General features: G+C 43.7%; 1 protein-coding gene and 2 long non-coding RNA genes across 3 annotated transcripts in view; 2 read left to right on the top strand and 1 right to left on the bottom strand.

Moving 5' to 3' along the window:
- Positions 1 to 6,810, bottom strand: part of NPAS3 (neuronal PAS domain protein 3) — a 614,752-nt gene extending 607,942 nt beyond the window's left edge. The window contains 1 exon segment of the mRNA XM_040558338.1: positions 6,272 to 6,810. Coding sequence (XP_040414272.1) covers positions 6,272 to 6,321 — 50 coding nt within the window. The 5' untranslated portion in view covers positions 6,322 to 6,810.
- Positions 6,811 to 8,892: 2,082 nt separating this feature from the next.
- Positions 8,893 to 13,417, top strand: LOC121070753. Its single transcript, XR_005820186.1, has 2 exons — positions 8,893 to 10,412; positions 12,938 to 13,417. It is a non-coding gene; the product is annotated as an uncharacterized LOC121070753 (long non-coding RNA).
- A 500-nt stretch (positions 13,418 to 13,917) lies between these two features.
- Positions 13,918 to 19,964, top strand: LOC121070752. The gene is made up of 2 exons (XR_005820185.1): positions 13,918 to 14,012; positions 16,854 to 19,964. It is a non-coding gene; the product is annotated as an uncharacterized LOC121070752 (long non-coding RNA).
- Positions 19,965 to 20,725: the final 761 nt, after the last annotated feature.

Below are 20,725 nucleotides of genomic sequence, written 5' to 3'. Positions count from 1 at the left end.
AGGATTTAATCCAAACTGACTGTTCAAAGACTATTCATTACTCAATAAAATTCAGTTTAAAACAATGTATTGTGTACTGAAGCTTGTTCTAAATGCCTTTTAGAGACAAAATTCCCAGGCAAGTATTTAAAAGGGGGCTTATAGGATTTAGGTGCCCATATTTCACTGAAATGCAGTATGTGTTAGATGCCTAAATCCAATAGACTCTTCAGAAAATCCAAGCTCCAGGGACATAATTGTAGATTACATACATACATATTATTCAGACCACATCCCGTAAGTTCACTATATACATATGTAAACCTAAGATGCCTGCAGGTAATGGAACAGCACTTTTCCACTTAAATTATTTAACGTAAGTGTTGAACTTCTATTATATATCAAGCTAACAGCTAATTTTAAGTTGCAATCAAGCCATTCTCTGAAAGCACTTTATTTCAGTGGAGGTTTTGCCTGTAAAAGAAATGTAAATTCCTCTAACGAAGGCAGTGTAATCTTTGAATACGCAGTCAAAATGGGGGCTGGAATTTTATTCCTAGTACTAACATTGACATCTTCTGCCACTTCTGCTAGTTTTCAAAAATGTTTTGTAACTATCATGTATAACAATGTTGACAGCCTTTTCTAAGCACACTAAGCTATATTTAAAAAAAAAAAAAAATCAACAAAAACAACAGCAAAAACAACATAGCTACAGAAATACTTAGCATTAACACTAAATTCTTCTTCAGCTGTTGTAATGACATCGGGGAGAAGTTCCCCGGAACAGACAAATGGCAAGAAATGGCCTAAGAGTGAAAGTCCAAAACACAAAACACACAAACTGTTGGGAAAATCGCCTGCAACAAATCTTCAAAACTCCACTTTTGGTAATCCATTTCAAATCCTTGCTTACATATCACTTGTTCTATAATGTGACTGACTCTTGCCTGCACGCAAGGTACATAACTCTCAGTATCGGGCTGCAGCAGACTGAGATCAGAATCTCCTTGAGGACTGTTCCATCTTTACTTGAGAATCTCAGGACTTTCATGTTTTATAATAATACACAGATGCTAAGTCCAGTCCTCCTCCCACTAAAGTATGCTAAAGCTTGTCATTGTCGTCTCACTGAGAATAAATTCATATCTATTGAATTATATAGTAAAAATACTTTTATCCTTACTTGTGATTCCCTGGAGTATACTTTAATTATACGGATAATTTCATTTGGGACTTTTTAAAGATTAAGGTACAACTTGAACTCAATATTATCCCAAAGACAGGGTCCAGTTCTGCCAAGTTACAGACACAAATACTATCCCACCCTTACCGTACCTTCTTTGTCCCGTGTAATAGTCTACTATAGAATACAAAATTAATGAATATTTTTACTACTCAGAATCCTGTTCAAATCAATGACACAACACTCCTATTCATTGACTACGACTTTGTGTATTGCAAAACTACTGCTCGAGCTAGTCACAGAACAATGTTCTAGTCATATAAGACACGGCAGCAACCATTTTATTCTTACTATAGTACATCTTCTTATGCAGCAAAATGCAATGTTATTACAAATTATCCTTGTTATGCAAAGTCCTATTAAACAAAAAGTCACACACCTCATTCGCACTAATGGGACTTTGTATATTAAAAATTACACGCAGTAGGCTTGTAAATATTACACAGAAAGAAATTGAAAAAAATGCAATTATTATGAAATAAAATTTCAAAACATTTTCTCTTATGGCCATAAATCTTTGGCAGCCTCTTTCAAAAACGAAAACAAAAAGGCAAATATTAAGCATAAACAAACAAACAAAACAAAACAAATGATTGGGGGGGAAATGAAAAGTTATGGCTATGTACGTTGACATTAAAATATAAAAACAAATTTCCAGGCTGACACCCCACAGAACAAGTTCATTTAATTCATTTTAAAATAACGTGACTAATGCTGAAATCTCATCTCACATGAGGTGCTTCTACACCTGCAAGAGTTTCCACCGACAATAATACAAAATGAATCCAATTAAGACTGACTGAACGTTAAGGTTCACTCACATGAGATGAGATTTCAGGAAATGTCTCATAACATTAAACTTAACAACAACAACAACAAAAATGATGCTAAATTAAAATTCTGCCACTTTTGTGAAAGGGCTTCATCTTACTGACCTCACTAGGAGCAGAATCAATCCCAAAATTTTTATGAAATGATAAGAGTTAATTTTCATGTTCAGTACCAGCTATTTGAAATTCTTATCTTAGAATACATTTTCCAATAAAGAAGGTATCATTATAAAGATAGTTTTATGAAAAAAAAATATTTATTTAAACTATTTGTACTTTTTAGTAAGAATGCTGACGAACCTAATGCCTCAAACGTCAATTTTTCAACAACTGTTTTACATCACTCTCGCAGTAAAATTCCCATCTGAGCTGGCAACTTGTGTGCCAAGTTTCAAACAAACGTGATTTGAAACTGCCAATATGTTAGAGTCTGAAACTCCAGTGAGACATTAATAAAAGGAGACGGATGTTGACAATATATCGTGATGTTCTCTATAAAATACCTACAGTTCTGGGTGCTGGATTAATCTGTTATAGTAACTCCCTAATTATTTAAAATTTATTAGTAATATAGGATTACAATACAGTATCCCTATAATGGTATAAAACAAGCTAACTAGATATAACTTGTAAGAAAAAAAAAAAAAAAAAAAAAACACAGTTGTGCTGTAAAGAATGCAGAAACAGAGCTGCAGACAAAACCTTGTTATTCGGAATCCCATTAGTTACTGAAAATATGTAATATAACTTTTGTTGATCAATACTCTCATGTAAGCTCTAAATAATGTATGATTCCAGTGGAGAAAAATGCAGCAAATCAAATATGGTGGGAGAATGTTTCAAATTATGAAGAGTAGTATGACTGCTAATCCATAAATCAGAAATAGGAAAGATTGTTGTAATGTGGGAGGGCTCTATTTAATAAAGGTCATTATAACTCCTGGCTCTAGAGCTATAAGATCTAATATCCTCTCTGGTAGCTCTATGATATGCCCATGCATTACTGTTCTTGTTGACAGTCTGTTGCCTTGGAAATATTTCATTATTTCAGTTTTTCCATTTGTAGACCCTTGGCCTTGTGATATGAAGGCCACCCTATTTCATATTTTCGATTATCATTTAAGCAATCTTCTGGAGCTATTTATATAAAAGCAAGTGTTAGACAATGCATATCATCATTTATCACTGCTATGTTTAAGCTCATGCTCTAGAAAGAAATGCCAAAATAAAGGTGTTTTTTTTTTTCCTCTTTCACTTTAAACCAATAGCACTCTGATATTATGATACGCTTTACAAATCAATGCTGGCATATCATATGCATGACACTTCTGTCTATTTAATTTTCTTGGTTATATATCCACACAATTGAAAAACCCTAAACTCCTACTTAACTGTAAAATTTGCTAACACTCATAGTTTAAAAGAAAATCAAATTATGTGTGCAACTTCTCAAACATCCTTTCAAAAATCTAAACAGGTGGAAAAGTTTCAAAACAATTCAAGTGCCTGCTTGCATCAAAGACTACCACCTTTTATATTTGTTTTGTAATTATTAACCTCTTGCTGGAAAACAATAACACTGTCTACCTAAATATTGTCAAAAAGAAGACTAAACAAAGACCGTACGCAAAGTTCACTCATGGGATTCTTCATCTTGAGAACTAGGTTATTGAAGTAGCAACTAAGAAAAGAGCCTGCAAAACCCCTTAAGTAACTTATATGTGCCTGCGTTTCAAGTGGCTTGACATGTACAGCTGAAAGGATGTGTACAAAACAGCTAAAATAAACAGTTACACGGAAGACTTCAGAAGCACATTGCAGAATTTTAAAGAAAAAGAACTCGAGGGCCTGTTTATTGAAGCATTGCTGTATCTTTTCAGTAACTTTTTAAGAGAACATGTAGATTGACATTATTTCTGATACAAAAGATGTCGTCAACTCGCTTGTGCGATATTTATGCCTAAACTATTCAGAGCATCATAAAGAACGGTAAGAAAGTGAACCCTAGGGGCAAAAGGCAACTGCTTGGACACTAGGCCAAGTTTGGGGCTATTAGTGTTCTAGGAATTTAGACTACTTTTTTTTCCCCTGAAATGATTACTCCTCCCACTCCCTACAGGGAAAAACTACTCCGATCCAACCTTTAAAATGACAGCATCAGAGCTGAACAAGAAGATGCTATTAAAGGGCATTAAATTAAATACAGTATATCCTCCTACAACTTCAATCAGAATTTCAGACCAAGTGTTATTTAGTTCAGCTCTCAAGTGGAGCAGAATAACAAATCGCGCACTTTGATTTACCTTCTCCGAATGCCAAATGGAGACAGGTGATAAAGAAAGCACTCATGCACAGGCTATGAAGTTTCCCCTAGAAATTAATTCTATCTTCAAGATTCCTATCTCAGAGAAATTCCCAAAATGGCACACAAATATGCTTCTGCTGGAGAGATTACTGAAGCTATCCTGGCAAATACACTTAGTACTAATATAGTGCTTTTCTCAGAAAGAAGACAGCAGAATTGTGTGTTGGGGGGGGGGACGGGACTTACTGATACAAATTGTTTTCCCAACAAAGAACTCTACAACAGAAAAGCCTGCCGCTATAAGTGTTATTAGCACAGTAGAAATGCCCCTGCAGCCCCTGAAACGGGGAGCTTTAAAAAAATATTTATAGTTGAAGATGAGAATCTCTAAGTTATTGACTGCCGAGAATGCACTGTTTTCCCATTACATGTATCTCCAAATTCGGCTACATATCAATAGAGCCTTGTCAAAGTGCAACAGTTAATACTAATGCAGCCAACACCGCGGCACTAACACTTCAGTAGCGAATATGAGATGGACGTATTCCTGATACGGGGCAGCCCGCTTCCTTGGGAAAAATAACATAGCTATCTAGACAAAATCTGTGGGGTTTGGAAGCTATCCTGGAAACGCTGAACATACTGAAATAAAAAAAAAAAAATAATAATAATAATAAAATAAAATAATAATTAAAAAAAAAAAAAGAAGTTTGAAATTAAGATTAAAATGAACCCAGTCCCCTACACTTTATTTTTCGTTAAATATTTTTCAGGCTTACTTGTGCTGTGAAGTATAAACTGAGCAACACACGATCCAGCTACTTTTAAAAGCTGTCTAAATGTTAATTTTCATTTTTATGACAAGCCAGGAACCTTCCTCACCCCTTACCCTCCAGCTCCCTTCTGGCGACGAAGGGGGAAAAGAAAGAGGGGATAAAAAAATAAGAAATAGAAAGCCCACCCGACCCCCTCCGGCTGCTCTCCTTGTGGGCACGCATCTCCTGGCGGTGCAGCACCGGAGCTGCGAGGACTTTTGTAAGAACCACAAAGTAACATCACATGAACTTGTACTCCCGTTTCCTACCAGGCACTTCTAGAAAGATTCACTTTACTACAACAAATCCGCTACGGGCAATTCGTGTCAGCGGCGCCGCAGATTAATAGCGCGCGGTCTCTCCCCAAGAAAAGTGCCCGGGGGCGGCCGGAGCTCATGGGGGGGGGGGGGGGGGGGGGGGCAGCGCACCCCGCTCCCGTCCCCCGCCCCCCCGCCGGGCCCCGCACGCCGCCCCCCGCCCGCCCGCGCACCGGCTCCGCTCCGCCCGCCCCGGGGGGCGCCGGCACCCGCCCGGCGGCGGCGACGGAGGGCAAAGGGGGTGGTGGGGGGGGAGCAGCTGGCAGCGAGCCCCCCCACAAGCTCCGGCCTAGCCGCACTTGAACCGCACCGGCGGGGCCGCCCGGAGAGCCGGGCCTGGCGCGGCGCCCCGCCGCCCCCCCGCCGCCGCCGAGAGGGGGGGGAGCCCCGGGGGGGCCTCACGGCTCCGCGCACACACACAGACACACGCACACACACACACGCACACACACACACGCACACACACACACGCACGCCCACCCGCTCGCCGTGCGGCTGCCGGAGCGGGGCTGCTCGCGCGGCTCGCCCTGTGTCCGTGTGTCTGTCTGTGTGCGTGTGCGTCCGTGTGTCGGCGCGTGTGCGCGGCGGCCGGCGGTACGCATCGGGGGGAACTCCCGGTGCCCGGCGGGGCGAGCGGCGGGGGCCGGCGGCAGGTCCCCCCACCCCGGCATGGCAGCCAGCCCGGCCCCGGCCCCGGCCCCGGCGGCGGCGGCACGGCGCGGCCCGGCGCTGCTGCGGCTGCTGCTGCTGCTGCAGGTTCAATAAAGAGAAAGTGTTACCGTTCTCGCCTGGAAGGATCCTGCTGAAAGCTTGGCTTGGTGGGCGCCATCTTCCTGCTCTTTTTTTTTTTTTTTTTTTTTCCTCCTCTCTCTCCCTTACTTTTCCCCCTCCTGATGTTGGTGTGTGTTGTGTGTCTAGCAGCAGCAGCGGCGGCAGCGATGGCCCCGGTTAGCCAGACAGGCTAAGGAAAAGTACTGAGGCCAAAGCATCGCGGGCTCCCGCTCCTCCGCGCGGTCCTGGTGCAGGTTGCTCGCTCGCTCGCTCGCTCGCTAGCGCTGCTGCAGCCGCTGCCGCCGTCCATAAGCCGAGGAGCGGAGGGAGCCGGGGCCCCGCCGGCCCCAGAGACATGCCCAGCGCAGGCAGCGGCGGCCGGCGGCGGCGGCGGCGGCGGGGAGAGCGAGCCGCGGCGCAGCCCCGGCGGGCAGCCCGGCCGCTGGCATCGCCCGGCAGGTGCGGCACACACACACGCACACACACACACTCACACACACGCACGCACACCCAGACACTCGCACACCCGCCCGCCGCCGCTCGCACCCCCGCGGCCGCGACCGGGCTCCGCGGGGCGCCGGGGCACGGGGCGAGCGGGGCGGGGGCTGGGGAGGGAAGGAGGGGAGTCAGGGCTCTCCGGGCTTGACCGCCGGGAAAGTATTTCTGGGCATTTTCCAGCTTGCTTCCCCGGCTCCGCTCCCACTCTGCGTGCAGCGGACGCAGGCTCCGCTGCCGGCGCAACAACGCCACTCAGTTGCAGTTTCGCACACTTTCCTCCGCCGGAGTCTGGGCTCCGGCGGGGAAGCGGAGCCGAGGCGGGCGGGAGGACGGGGGGGGGAGCTCCCTGCACAGTTCCGCGGGCGCGGAGACCCCGCGGGCTCACCCCGAGTGCGGCCGGGGCATCTCCGTGGGCTTCCGCGGGCCCGGGCGGTGTCGGTGCTCACACCGACGTTAGAGGGGTCGGCGGCTTGCCCCCGGGCCGGGCGGCAGCGGCTCCGGGCAGCCCCCTGCCAGCCCCCGAGCCCCCTCCGCGGCCGGGGTCGCCCATGGCGGGGCCGGGGGTGTGCTGGGGGGCGCCGAGCCGCTCGGCCGGTAAGGGGGCAGGACTTGATGCCGTTTCACCGGACGTTATGAAACTAAGCCCAAAAGAAAGGAGCGGGGAAAGAAACCGCTCTCTCTTAATTGCCTCCTCCAGGACGTCGGGAAGAGCCGGGCGCGAGGAGCTTTGGGACGAGAAAGCGCTCCTCCGCGGAAAGCTTCCATCTCCAAGGTAACTTCGCGGCTCGTTCCGCCGCCGCCTTGGAAGGACAGCCTGCCGGGCCTCATCCTGCTCCCGGGGAAACCTGCCCGGGGGACGGGTCAGCCCGGCCCGTCGGGAGCATTTCTCCGCGACAAACCTTTCCGCCACAGTGCCGGCGGGGGGGGGTGGGAAAGAATAAAGGGGAGGGGGGGCTGAAGGGGAGGAGGGGATGGGAGCACGCCTGCGAGCGGGGCAGAAGTTGCCGGAGCACCTGGAAGTTGGGTGCGCGCCGGCGGCCGGGGGGGCTCCTCCCGCAGGAGGCGGCCGGGCCCCCCTAACCCTGCGGGCCCCCCTAACCCTGCTCCCGGCGCTGCGCGGAGCCCCCCGGGAGGGAAGGAGGGAGGGGGGCACAGGGGGAAGCCCCCCGCCGCCGCCCGCCCTGCGTCCGCGCAGCCTCCGCCGCGCAGGTGCGCAGCCGCCGGGGGAAGCGGCGCGGGCGCAGCCGCGGCCGGGGCTCGCCTCGGGGGTGCGGATGGAGGGCTGGCGAGAGGGGCGACCTGCAAAGTGCCACGTGCCGTTTCTGTCCGGCACGGGTCTCCTCGCCTCCAAAAAGAAGAAGAAAAAAAAAGTTAACAGGTGTCACCTCGCTTTTTTGCAGCCACTCAAGAAGGTGGCGGCGGCCGCTGTATTTTAAGCATTTACAAAAAGCTCGAATTAAAAATCGTTCAAAGGAAAGAGCGCCGTGCTGCCTATAAGATACAGTTAATACTTGGAAGAAGTGCAAAAATGTTTCCCCTTGTTAGGTTAGTTTGCAAGACGTCCAGGCTGCTCTGGGTTCTTACTAGTCCGAGCGCTTGAGTATCTGCTAAGCAATATTTGGATTAGAGGTGTTGGGAGTTTGGGGAGAAGTGGTGCTTTCCTAACTTCTGCCTGATTACAGGCTGACATAATCAAACTATTAAATGCGAGGTACTGGAAATTCGCATGTTGCCTTGTCTATATACTTCTGTTTAACTTAAAGTCTCCAGAGGTCTCTTTCATTTGTCTAAAAGCCAAACTGACATTTCTGACCCTTGACTTCCCCACTTCACAGACTAAACTATTGTGATTGCTGCCTGTACTTCCTCGTTAAAGTGTCCGTCAGTTTCCATTGTAATTTAAATATTTTATAAGTGACAAAAATCATACCGAAACCGTGAAAAGAAATCAACTTTAATCCATTCTTTATATCTCTCACAGTCAAGTTGGTTTAGATACGAAAGATTGGTGTGCTTGCTTGAGCAAAACGAGACTCATGCTTAGTTTCGAATGGTCCTCAGCTGAGAAAGTGCTTGGGCATCATCAGGGATTATTTCAGGAGTATCAGCTTCCTATTTTTTTTTCATTTAATAAAACCTACAAAAGTTACCAACAAACGTTTTCTATCATGAGAATCAGATGGAAAATAGAGCTTGTGTTTTCCAAAACTATAGGAAGCAACTCAAAGTTGCTGAACAGCAAAATTATCTGAATCTGGCCCTTCAACCAATTGTTTGAAATATTACGTTAAAACTTTCTACGATTTTGCTTTTACATTATAGAGATGTTTAGTTCGGATACTTGTGATTATATCGCATTTTCCTTAGGATTTAATTTAATGCTATGTGGGAAAGCAGGATAGTTGGGACAGTGTCATTTTTATTGCATTTAGAGAAATGTAACTGTTTTGTTCCGATTTCAGCCTACATTTATTTATCTGTTGTCTGTCAGCTACCTTTTTTTTTTTTTTTTTTTTTTTTGAGGACTCGGCTTCGGTGCTAAGCTTATCATAGAGAAACCTACCAGAGCCAAACTTCAGGTTTTGCCTCGCAGAAGCACAAAGAAATGTCAGGTCATTAATTAAGCTTCGTGTTAGTATCAGCACGTATCGATGGATTGTTAGGAGGAATGGGGAAGGTCTTTAAACTTCATTATGACTTACTGCCAACTTTCTACGCTTTGCTTCCTAAAGGCGCTCTCTGTGAATTTCCTGCATTTGCATTAGAATGCATTTAGGATGAAAAAATAACAGTGCTGAGTATACTTAGGGTTTCGTGCTATATTCCCCTGTAGTAACAGGTGACATGATAATACTATTAAACTACAATGTGGAATTGCAAGTGTGCAACCCCAAGTGAAAATTGTTCTCTTTCTTGGTTGAAAGCAAATTATCAATCAGCATACCTTGATCAATTATCCCCCTGGCTGCCACACACTGGGATTTGCACAAGGCATTGACATTGAGAAATTCCTCTTTAGAAAGGATGAGCGGACGGGATCCCAAACTTTGCAGCAGCCAAGCTAAGCTGCCGGGGTCTCACTTTTTTTTTTTTTTTTTTCCGCTATTGTTGCTTTCCAGCTCATCCAAGACAAAACTAGGAGATCGTGTTTACTTCTCAGTGCATTTTAAAAGATGCTGTATTAAAAAAAATAAGGGGGAAAAAAGAAAAGAAAAAACCCTCCCCTCCGACCAAGCTCCCCCCCCAACAATCACAGAGCAAGGAGAGATTTTAAAATATATATATATATATAAAGGGAGGGGGGGGGGAACAAAGAAACACAAAAGCACAAAGAAAAAGCAAGTGAGGGAGCCTCGGGAAGAGCCGCACACCCCTCTCCCCTCGGTGCTCACCGTTGTTGGTAGGAGGTGATGCCCTGGACGTTTTGCGGGTTGCCGTTGGCCGCGGCGCCGGCTCGCCCCATGCCCGGCGCCGCCGGCACCCCCCCGGCCGCCCCGCCGGCCGCCGCCGTCACCTGCACGCTGAAATCCGGGAAGATCCTGATCATCCCCGCGGCTCAGCACCCGGAGGCTGTCGGCGAAGAGGTGCAGCAGCGGCGACTCTCCCTCCGGCGGCTGCAGCAGCAGAGCCAGGCACGCTGCAATCCCATTAGTGAGTGGCGGCCACTGTGAGTGAGGAAGGGCGCTTTGATGTGAGCTGCCGGGCTGAGAGCGAGAGGAGTTTGGGGGGGCTCGAGGTGAGGGGGGGGGATTTCACCGAATTGCAGGCACGCAACGCGCGAGGGTTTGGGGGGGGGGCGGGGGAATATCGGAGCTACAAAAAAAAAAAAAAAAAAGGTATGTCTAATACCACTGAAGCTGTAGATATAAGAGAAAAATCCAAGCTGAGGAGGGACGGGGAGGAGAGAGGGGGGCGCAATTACTTTAGCGGTGCAGTGAAAATGATGAGCAGCAAATGTTGCCTTTTTTCCCTCCTCCTTCCCGTCCCTCCACCCCCCACCCTCCACCCAAAATGCGAGTCTTAGAGGATTTCTCTGTCTCAATGAAGTAATAATAAAGGCGGCTGACCACAGTCTGGGCTAGCGCCAACTGCGCGGGGGGGAGGGGGAGGAATATCCCTGCTCCCAGAGTCCTGAGGAGAGGAGGAAGAGCGGAGGATTGTTGCAGCACAAGTTTTTGCTCTTGGTAACTTGCTTTTGCTCCCCTCCCCAGCCCCCCCTTCCTTTCTTTCTTTCTTTTCTTTCTATGAAGGGACGGTTTTCACCAGCGAGGAAACGCGCCGCTTTTGTGCAATGGCAGAGTTTGTGCCCTATTATAGGGAGCTGACTCTCCTCCCCTCCTAGTGTGCAGCAATGTTATTGCTAGTCAAACTTGTAAGGTGTGCGCTGTGCGTGCCCGCGCCGAGCCCTGCTGCCGCTCCGACACAGCAATTACACCGCCGGGGGCTGCGCAAAACCCCGCGGCACATCCGCTCCCCACCCCCCGACCCCCCCTCACGCCCCGTGCTCGCAGCGCCAAGCCCGCCGGCTCGTCCCCAGCCGCCCCCGCTCCTTTGTGCCGCTGGGGACTGCCCGCAGCCCCCCCGCATCCCGCCCGGCCGCGCTTATGTCCGTCCCCCTAACGTTGTCCCCCCCCTTTTCTCCTCTCCCCCTTCGCCGAGCGCTCGCCCTCCTCGGTCCCCCCACTTCTGGGCACCCCCCGCGGCCGCGCTCCGCGCTCCGCGCCCCGTCCCGCCGACCGGGGCGAGGACCCCTTCCCAGGGGAATGGGGGCAGCAGGGAGGGGGGGAGGCGAACACGGGGACCCCCTCCCGTGGGAGGGTCCCACCAAACCTCCCGGCGCTCCCGAGGGCCGGACCCAGAGCTAAAAGCTTGGCCGGGGTGGGCGCGGGGGGAGAAGTGGGCTCCCCTCCAGCGGGGCGAGGGGCCCGGGGAAGCCGGCAGCCGGTGCACCTTGCACGGGCAGCGGCCGCGCCGCCGCCTGCCTTCGGGGGAAGCCGCGGCTCCCGCAGGAGCCGCGTGGGACAGGAGGCAGAGCCTGCGTGGTGCCTGGGCGGCTGCAGCAGCGTCTCCGGGGGGAACGCACGTCCCAGGCTGCCCCGCCGCCCCAAAGGCGTTGCAACCTTTGCTTCCGTAAATCGAAGCTGTCACCTGGTCGTCTCCCCTTTTCCCGTGCAAGCGTGTGCCTCTTGCAATCACAGCTTGGCTCCTAATCTGACGAGATCCCCTTATCTTGACTTTTCTTTCCGTTCCTGTTCCAAACCAAATTAAGACACACCAACTTTATGTTAAAATAGAGACTGCATTCAAATCCTTTGTATTAAATAGCATCTGTGTTTGCATTCTGTTTTAATACAAAATGCTTTGGATTGCAGCTAATACCAGGAGATATGAAACTGGTTAGTCCCCACATGTTGCACATAAAAAGAATTCATAATGAGCATCTGTGGGATGTGGAATGGATCCCATGAGTTAGCTGAAGACCTCATAACGTAAGAGCTGAGAAGCCTAAGTGAATTATGACTCTCTTTCCTCGCAAGTAGGATTAATTTTCTATCCCACTTATATTCATTATCTATCCTGTTTATACTATAGGGACATCAATTGTTTGAGTGTTAAATATGAAGACTTTACAGAAACGTGTAGGTTAGGTAGCTTGAAGAGAAGGGGGGGATGTTGCTTGCTAGGATAAAACATTATTCAAATTCCATGTTTAAAGAGCAATATTAGATAAAGCTGCCTTTTTTTTTTTTTTTTAAATAACCTCAAATTCTGTGCCTTTCTCTTACAACATATTTAAACTGTAAGGTTTACAAAGTACCTTCCATCTGCCTGTGGCCCTCCCAGTGATGTCAATAGAAATTTTGCATGCAGATGATGGCCCATGTATGGCCTTTAGAGAGCAGGTCAATAAATGGCTGGAGGAATAATTAAAGACTTCTGAGCTGCTCCTTTCCTTTTTCTTACAATATAGTACAAGACTGGCATGAATATAGGCTGGGCTACCACTCTAATTGGCTATGGAATAACACTGAAAGGAATTTAAATGTGGGCAGTAGCCATTTTCCAAATGATCAGTCCATTACAGTAGTTTTGTCTGTCAATGTATGGCCAGGCAGTAGAGTGGATGTAATCATGTCGAAGTCCCCATCCATTGACTGTCACTCTCTTCTCTACAGTGGCAACTCTGAGCGGATTTTCACGTAGCGAAGGGACAGCCTGGACAGAAAGCCTGCCTTTAGCCAAACTTGATTCAGCTTTGTCCCAGAAGTCATAGGTTTTCATCCATGTGAGCAAAACCAGACTCTCTTGCTATTCAAGATCTTTTATGATGATTGATTAGTATCTTAAATTAAGTGTTAATGTAACTGAAAAGACAGTCTTCATAACAACAAGTAGCCCCATTGAGTCAGTGGAACTACTGACAAATAGTTTTGTACGCTGTAAGACAAGCAGGATTTAAAAGGTAGGTTAGTGAATGGCTGTAGAATGCGTAAGTTCCTTCTTTCTCATAGCCCTGAAAAGATACCAAATAAAAAACGTTATTTCATATCTGAAGAAAAGTCCATTTTGTTTGCTCATATCTCGCCCCCTCCCCCCCCCCCCCCCATTAATCATGATAGCAAAACACAGAATTTCTGAGATTCATCTTACACCAATGAAAATACCCATCATCAAGCTTATTCTCTGTGCCATATTAAATTGCTTGGACCCAATTCGCCACACATATCACCAGTGCTACAACATACCACAATGGATTAAAATGAATTCACTGCAGTGTGCTAGTGTGAACGAGATGAGAATCAAGCCCTATATTTTTTAATGAATTTATTTCTCATTTTGCTCAGATTATTGACATGTTCTGGTGTCTGGGTGACATACTTTTAGTTTAAATACCATATACTCTTGTAAGATCCGCAAGTTACTTTAGTATTGATTGAACAAAGAAATGTTGTGATACAGTACTGCTATTTCATACAACATGCTCCAGATCTTCCTCTCTTAGGTGAAAGCATAGTAAAGATAAAAATTAAAAACATATGACTGTAATATAACAACATTTAATATTTATGCTTTACATATACCTATCTATCACAATTATATATTATATCTTTATTCGCATTGTCAGTGTACTACTGTTCTTTTTTTCACAGGTGAAAAAAAAATCTCTCTTCTCTGGAAATTCATTTCCATTTACTTAAATGGTTTGACTTTGAATTTTCATTATCTGCTGTTGGAAGGAGCCTGTGACAGGTATGAGAGAGAATGCTACAAAGCTTCATTGTATCATCTAATTTTTGCTTCACTTTAGTCAGATATCATTTAGGTAGAGAGTAAAATACTATACGTAGGACAGGATAAGATAGAACAAAACAGAACAGAAATAAAATAAAATGAAAATAGGATATATAATGAATTACAGTAGAAAAATGCCTTTATCTTGAAGTGACTTTTTTTTCAGCTACACCGATTCCTCAGTAGTGAGAAAATTGAACTAATTTTATATAAAAGGAATATGTCATAACAGGATATGGCATTTATCTTCCTGAGATAGGGGTGACCTCATCATTCACAAGTGGCGTAGCTATGAATGAGTAATCAGCCTCCCCACCCATTAAGTATAGATAAAGTCCACATCTTCTGTCTAAGTATTAAATATTCGATTTATTATTTTACAACATGCCATCTCTACAAGTGTCCACTGACTGTTGCTTCAGTTGCTGCTACCAATATGTACCGTTAGTGGAAAGCAAAAGAAGCTCCTCAAAAGGACCTTGCATAATAATGAATCAAAGATGAGAAGAGAAGTGAAGATAACAGAGGAGAAGAAAACAAAGGAAGATGGACCCGCAGGGGGAAAAATATATGTGTGTGTGTGTGTATATATATGTATATATATATATATATATATATATATATATGTATGTAGGCAGGCAGAGCAGGGATGAGGAAACTCTCTAACTGACCTATACTTTTTTGGCCTCCAATATTCCAATAGTTTTATAACATACATGTAGTGAAAATATTTTTCATATTAATACCTCACATATATCAGCTACCTCATATCTCAAGTTATATTGCTTAAGTTATTCCCAAAGAAAGTTATATATGTATAATGCAAGAGAAATATATAGTTAGGAAAGAATTTCTTTTTACTATTTATCAGCAGCGCACATTAGAAAAGAGCTACAGTTAAAAAAAATACAGTTTCTTCCTAGAACTGTGTAAGATAACACAATTTTCTCCTTCAAATGATGTCACGTGCTGCATTTTGTTTTCATTCCTTTGTAAAAGCAATGAGTGCAGTTTGAAGAAAATATTTGGAGTTTAATTTTAAATCAAAAAGAACTGGCTGTGCATCCGTTTATAAGAAAAAACTCTAAATAGAACATGAAGTCAGGAAAAAGACCATCTAGACTTAAATAGGAAGTGTTCAAATATTTTCCATCTTTAGAATTCCTTGACATGTACTCAGGGCTGGAAAAGCAGACGAGGGAAATGTCTTTTCTGAAAGGTTGCACTGCAAGTGAAGGGCAAGATTAAGGTAGCCCCCTCCCCCCTATATTTGAAAGAAAAGCAAGTGGAGAGTAAGATAGAAGGAAAGTGCCTGGGGAAAGTAGCATCACTATCGAAATCATAAAAGATGTATAAGGACATCAGTGGAAGAACTAGAAAAACTATTAGAAGAATGCCCTACAGGGCTATCCCAATGGCTCAGCGATTAGCACACTGCACTGCCACTGGGAAAATACAGCTAAGGTTTGAGGCTAATCTTAGGATCTCACTCATTGGTACTGGCAGCTGAGAGCCTTATGAGGATGGTGAGTCCACAGTAGAGAAGGACTGATACACAGTCTGAGACTTCGTGCACACACCTATGTACCTACCCAGGCTCTGCTTTGACCACCAGAGCTGTTCCATGAAGGAGTATATTCCCCCCACCCCCGTCATCAACTATCCTAATTCCCACTCTATGTGAAAGCAAAAGAGTACTTATGGCTTACCACAATCATAGAACCGTTTGGGTTGGAAGGGACCTTAAAGATCATCCAGTTCCAACCCCCCTGCCATGGGCAGGGACACCTCCCACCAGTCCAGGTTGCTCAAAGCCTCATCTAGCCTGGCCTTGAACACCTCCAGGGTTGGGGCATCCACAACTTCTCTGAGCAACCTGCTCCAGTGCCTCACCACCCTCATAGGAAATAGTTTCCTCCTAACATCTAGTCCGAACCTACACCTTTTTAGTTTAAAGCCATTCCCCCATTCTACCACTCCAACCCCTGGCAAAGAGTCCCTCCCACCTTTAAGACACTGGAAGGTCACTGTATGGTCTCCCTGGAGCCTTCTCTTCTCCAGGCTGAACAACCCCAACTCCCTCAACTTGTCTTCACAGAAGAGGTGCTCTAGCCCCATGATCATCCTTGTAATGACCAAGGACAGCTAATTTTCCAAAGCTAGAACACTGGTACTAAAGTAAATTTCTCCTATATTGTATCCTTCGCACTGGCCCCAAATTTTACTGAATTAGTTCTCTTTTAGCACCAGAAGTTTCATGCAGTGTTGATCCCCCACAAACTTTCTGCCAGGTCCAGCAGAAAGTTGAGGGACAGACAGCCAGTTTTTCCAGATTCTACCTGCTTCTGCAGGGGGCATGTAATCCACGGCATTCCTCCAGGCAGTTTTAGCACCCATGTATCCGTTTCCCTCATCTTCAAGATCAGTGTTAGGCTTCCAAAGTAGAGTAATCTGCCACTTTGTTGGCATCAAATTGGGGTCATGGAGACCACAGCTAAATTGTGCTGCTTGCATCTCCACAAAAACCTGATTCATTCCACACAGTCTGATAAAAAGCTTCATTCAAGAAAGTTGAAAAACAAATCATGGAGATATTTCTTTTTTTTTTTTTTTTTTTTTTATTATTATCTACAGGGCTTCTGAAAAACACTAGCATCTTATCCTATGCCCTCACCACATTCAGAGTTTTGGTCCAGTAATTCCCTTTAGTCCTGCTTGTCCATAAAATAAATGAAATTTATAAGGGACACAGGAATAGTCAACTCAAATTCCCTTTTATTTATCTTTCTTTCTTTCCAGCCCACGTCAGTGTTCCTGAACCAAGATAATTTTCAGAAGCAGCTATCAGTGTTTCCTGGAAATATAGCAAGAAGATGCAGCTTAAGGTTTTTGACTCCCGGACAACCTTTTCTACATGTCCTACTTCTAATTCAGAAGGAGCAGAAGTCAAACATTCTATTTCTCTTAATTCCTTTTTGATGAACAAATCCCAGTCAATTACACATACAGAGGAAAAAAAAAAAGCACTGAGCTTTCTCTCGGAGCACTTTCAGACAAGCCTGATATAGTACAGGGTAGCCTCTTCTCCTTTAGCTACTAACAGCACTTTGCTGATTCATTCAGCAGTGAACATGAAACAAAAATTCAGAAGACCATGCATACCCATTTCCTTCCTTATTTTCCAGGTTGGAAGTTCCAGCCAGCACTAAAACCAACACCATAATAAGCGTGGTTCTCTTAGCAGCAGAGCAGTATCCAGCACAGTTTAAAGCTGTGCTAGATCCTTAAAGCCAAGCTTCTCCAAAGTTTTCTGCTTTATAGTAACAGTATTATTTTTTCATTCACCTAATACAACAGTGTTTCTGCATAGCATGGTCCCAGGTGGACAGCCACACAAATCTGGGACTCTCCAAGCAGTTTCTGAAACGTTAATTATATACGAGAGTCAGAAATAAATACTTTGATCAGCGATCTTAGCGTTTGTTTGTTCATTTTTTCGAAAAGAATCAACATTTCTAAGAAAAATGTGTGCCAGAGACCTGAATGCAGACTAGCCTCTGAAAATATACCCTTGTCTAGGTACAGGAATCTCTAAGAGGGCACCATTCTTATTTATAGTTACTATTCTGCAGTTTCAGTTCTTGCTGTTCAGCTGATTGTCCAAATTCCTTCCTGCCTTCTTTTCTTAATCAAGAAATTCAAGTATTGAGCATACTTTCAGGAGACCTTCAAAGTTTAAACATCTCAAATCTCATTCTTTCCATTTCAGACTTCTCTTGGGTTAAAAGCAAGCAAGCCAGCCTTTCTGTAGCAGTCATGCATGGTCTATCAGAATCCTTAGAGAGAGAGCTTTATTCCCTTCAAAGTTACACCTTCATCCACAGTATTTGCACTTCAGTCATTACTATCCATACAATTGCAACCACTGAGAAGAACAGAATAAAGCACTTAACCAAGTACCCTTGCTTTTCACTCTTCAGACTTGGGGTTTTCATTTCGACAAAAAAGGAAAGTGATCAGAGATAATTTTAGTCCATTTTGACAGGTAGGGTAGCTCAGAGACTGGTAATAAATTCTGCCAAATTCAAAACATGAAGAACTTTAAGCGTCAGTTTCTTTTGTGTTTTGTTTGGTATTATTGTTTATTTGGTAATAAGTCTATTCACAACTTAAAAGTATACCTTTACTTATCAGAAAGTGGTTTGGACAGTAATTTCTGTTTGAATAAAATTGATGTCTTTATTGTATTCACCAGAATTATCCCCCAAAAAGCTACTTAACATTTTTCTCTTGCATTTTTCACTTTTCACTGTTAGATATTTTTCCACTGTTAGCAGCATAGAGGATGAAGAACTTCTGGACTCTGAAGGAAGTTGTCTATTCATCAGTATAATCTTTTTTAAAGTGTTATGGAATTTAACCATTGTTCTCTGGTTACTCTTTTAAAGCAATATATCTTTAGCTGTAGCGCATATAACATGGGTAGATACGAATATACTTAAGAAAATTATAACTTCTTAGTTCAAAATCCATTGAATAAGCTTTATTGTACATTTCTTGTTTTTATTGTAAGACTGTTACTCATTTGTCTTTACAGACATTACTGGATGTCAAATATTTGCTTTATCTTTAAGAAAAAAAAAAAAAGAGACTCATTTACTAGCCTCTTGATGGTATTGGTGAGTGAAAGTTAGCACTTGCTAAGGGTGTCACCTTTCATGTCTCCATAGCAGTGGACCTTATTCAGAAGAAAAGCAAGAGAACCCCTTCAGCCAAATTATTATTTCTTCTGACATGGGTCTTCTATTCCAGGGAAAACCTCCTACAGGTTTTCAGGTTTATTTCATTTGATACAGATTTTGCCTTTTCAGTTTGGAAAAAGAAGAAGTATCAGAGTTCATATAAGTAGGTGTTATAAAAATAGCAACAATATCTGCACAATGAAAGAGTTTTAGTTGCAACTTCTCAATTTCTGCAACAATTTTCTGGACAAATGGTTTTGTTTCAAAGCATGTAGTATCATCGGAAGTTTCATCATTAGTAATAACAGTAAAAATACTTCATTTAACTGGAATAAAAATCAATATTTCTCCCTAAAATAATGAAACCATATGCAGATAAGAACTATCATAAAGGTACACATAAAGGTACAATTCAGAAACCCAGGGGGGAATAGCCAGACCAGATAGCAGTAGTTCTTCAAATTCAATAACTGAATTAATTAAAAACAGTTTATTTTGTCTTAAAAATGTTGTTAACAGTCCATGGTATTTTCTGGTATCAATTCAATAACTTATTTTCTATATCTGGTTTTTCACTGTATGTCAAAGTACAACTCCATTTATCTACAATATACTGTAATCAATCACTGTTTCTGAAGGTGAACTTTTGATTCTAGTTTTTGAACTGTTTTGAGCTTATGCAGAAATACAAGGGCTGAAGATCTGCATAATTAGGAAGACTCTATATGCAAAAGAATCTTGAATTAATAAAATGACTAAAGATGAATGTATCAAACACCTGAAGTAGAAAAAAACAAGGTTAAATTTTTTCTTGAATTCATTGTACATCCTACACTTTTATGGTATACATTAATACATGCACTTCAAAGTTTGCCTATCTGAAGATAGAAAGAGGAACTATTCAGCTTAAACAGAAGTAAAATTGTTAGCTTTCAGAATTCTCTTATTATGGGTTCCTACTATTTCTATTAGCATTAGGTTTTATTTTTTTTAATTTGCTTTTTAAGTGTGGGAGAGTCCATGGGTGGGAATAATCTAAAATTACTTAACTTTTGAATGTCTAAGATCTTCAAACCTATTGTTATAAGACATTGTGTTTGACATTGCAAAATGTTTTCTTTTCACTTATAAGTCCTACTATCTGTAATAAACTGTGTGCATAGTTTCATATGGTGCTAGTGGAATACACATGGCTGGAATTAAATTCTAGAGTTTAAAATAGCTGCTACCTGTCTTCACTGTTAGGATGGTCTTTGAAAACAAGAAGAATATCCCTTACTAGCGTTTTCTGGGAAATAAAAAATTCGGAATAGTAGTAATAATAAAGCACACCATATACAGGCAAAAACATCTAAACAAAATGTACCTTTACCAAACAATATTTCTTCAGATATGGACTGTATTTTGATATTATTTTATCACACACACATCATTCCATGATTTTAAAGTAAATAAAACAATTTTGGAAACAGGTGCCTAATGATTTGCATTGAGGTTCAGTTATGATGCTACAGGAAGACAAAGATTACTGCTAACCTTTCAAAAGAGGTCTAAAGTTGAATGTTCACTATCAAAATTGTAGACAAATTAGAATTCAACTCCTGCATCTCCTGTAACTTCACATAGAATTGTGTGAGGATCAGTATCTTTGGGAGTCAAACCACTGGAGTTCACAAATGAAGAAAAAGAAACCTAAATCAACCCAATACAGAGACCGCTGTCTGAGATGGAATACACTGCCACAAAAAAAAAAAAAGGCAAAGAAAACAAACAAAAAAATGCACACAAGCGTGAACGTTTCCAGAGGGTTTATGCTAGGAGAAGAGAAGCTGTAGAGAAGATGAGTCAATGCCTTTTTCTTTCACCAAGCACTGAAGTTAATGCAAGTGTGCATCTATATTTATTTGTTCAGAATTACTGTAAATGGTC

Source organism: Cygnus olor, chromosome 5 (genome assembly GCF_009769625.2).
Source record: "Cygnus olor isolate bCygOlo1 chromosome 5, bCygOlo1.pri.v2, whole genome shotgun sequence".
NCBI lineage: Eukaryota > Metazoa > Chordata > Aves > Anseriformes > Anatidae > Cygnus > Cygnus olor.
This window is presented reverse-complemented; position numbering and strand designations above follow the sequence as displayed.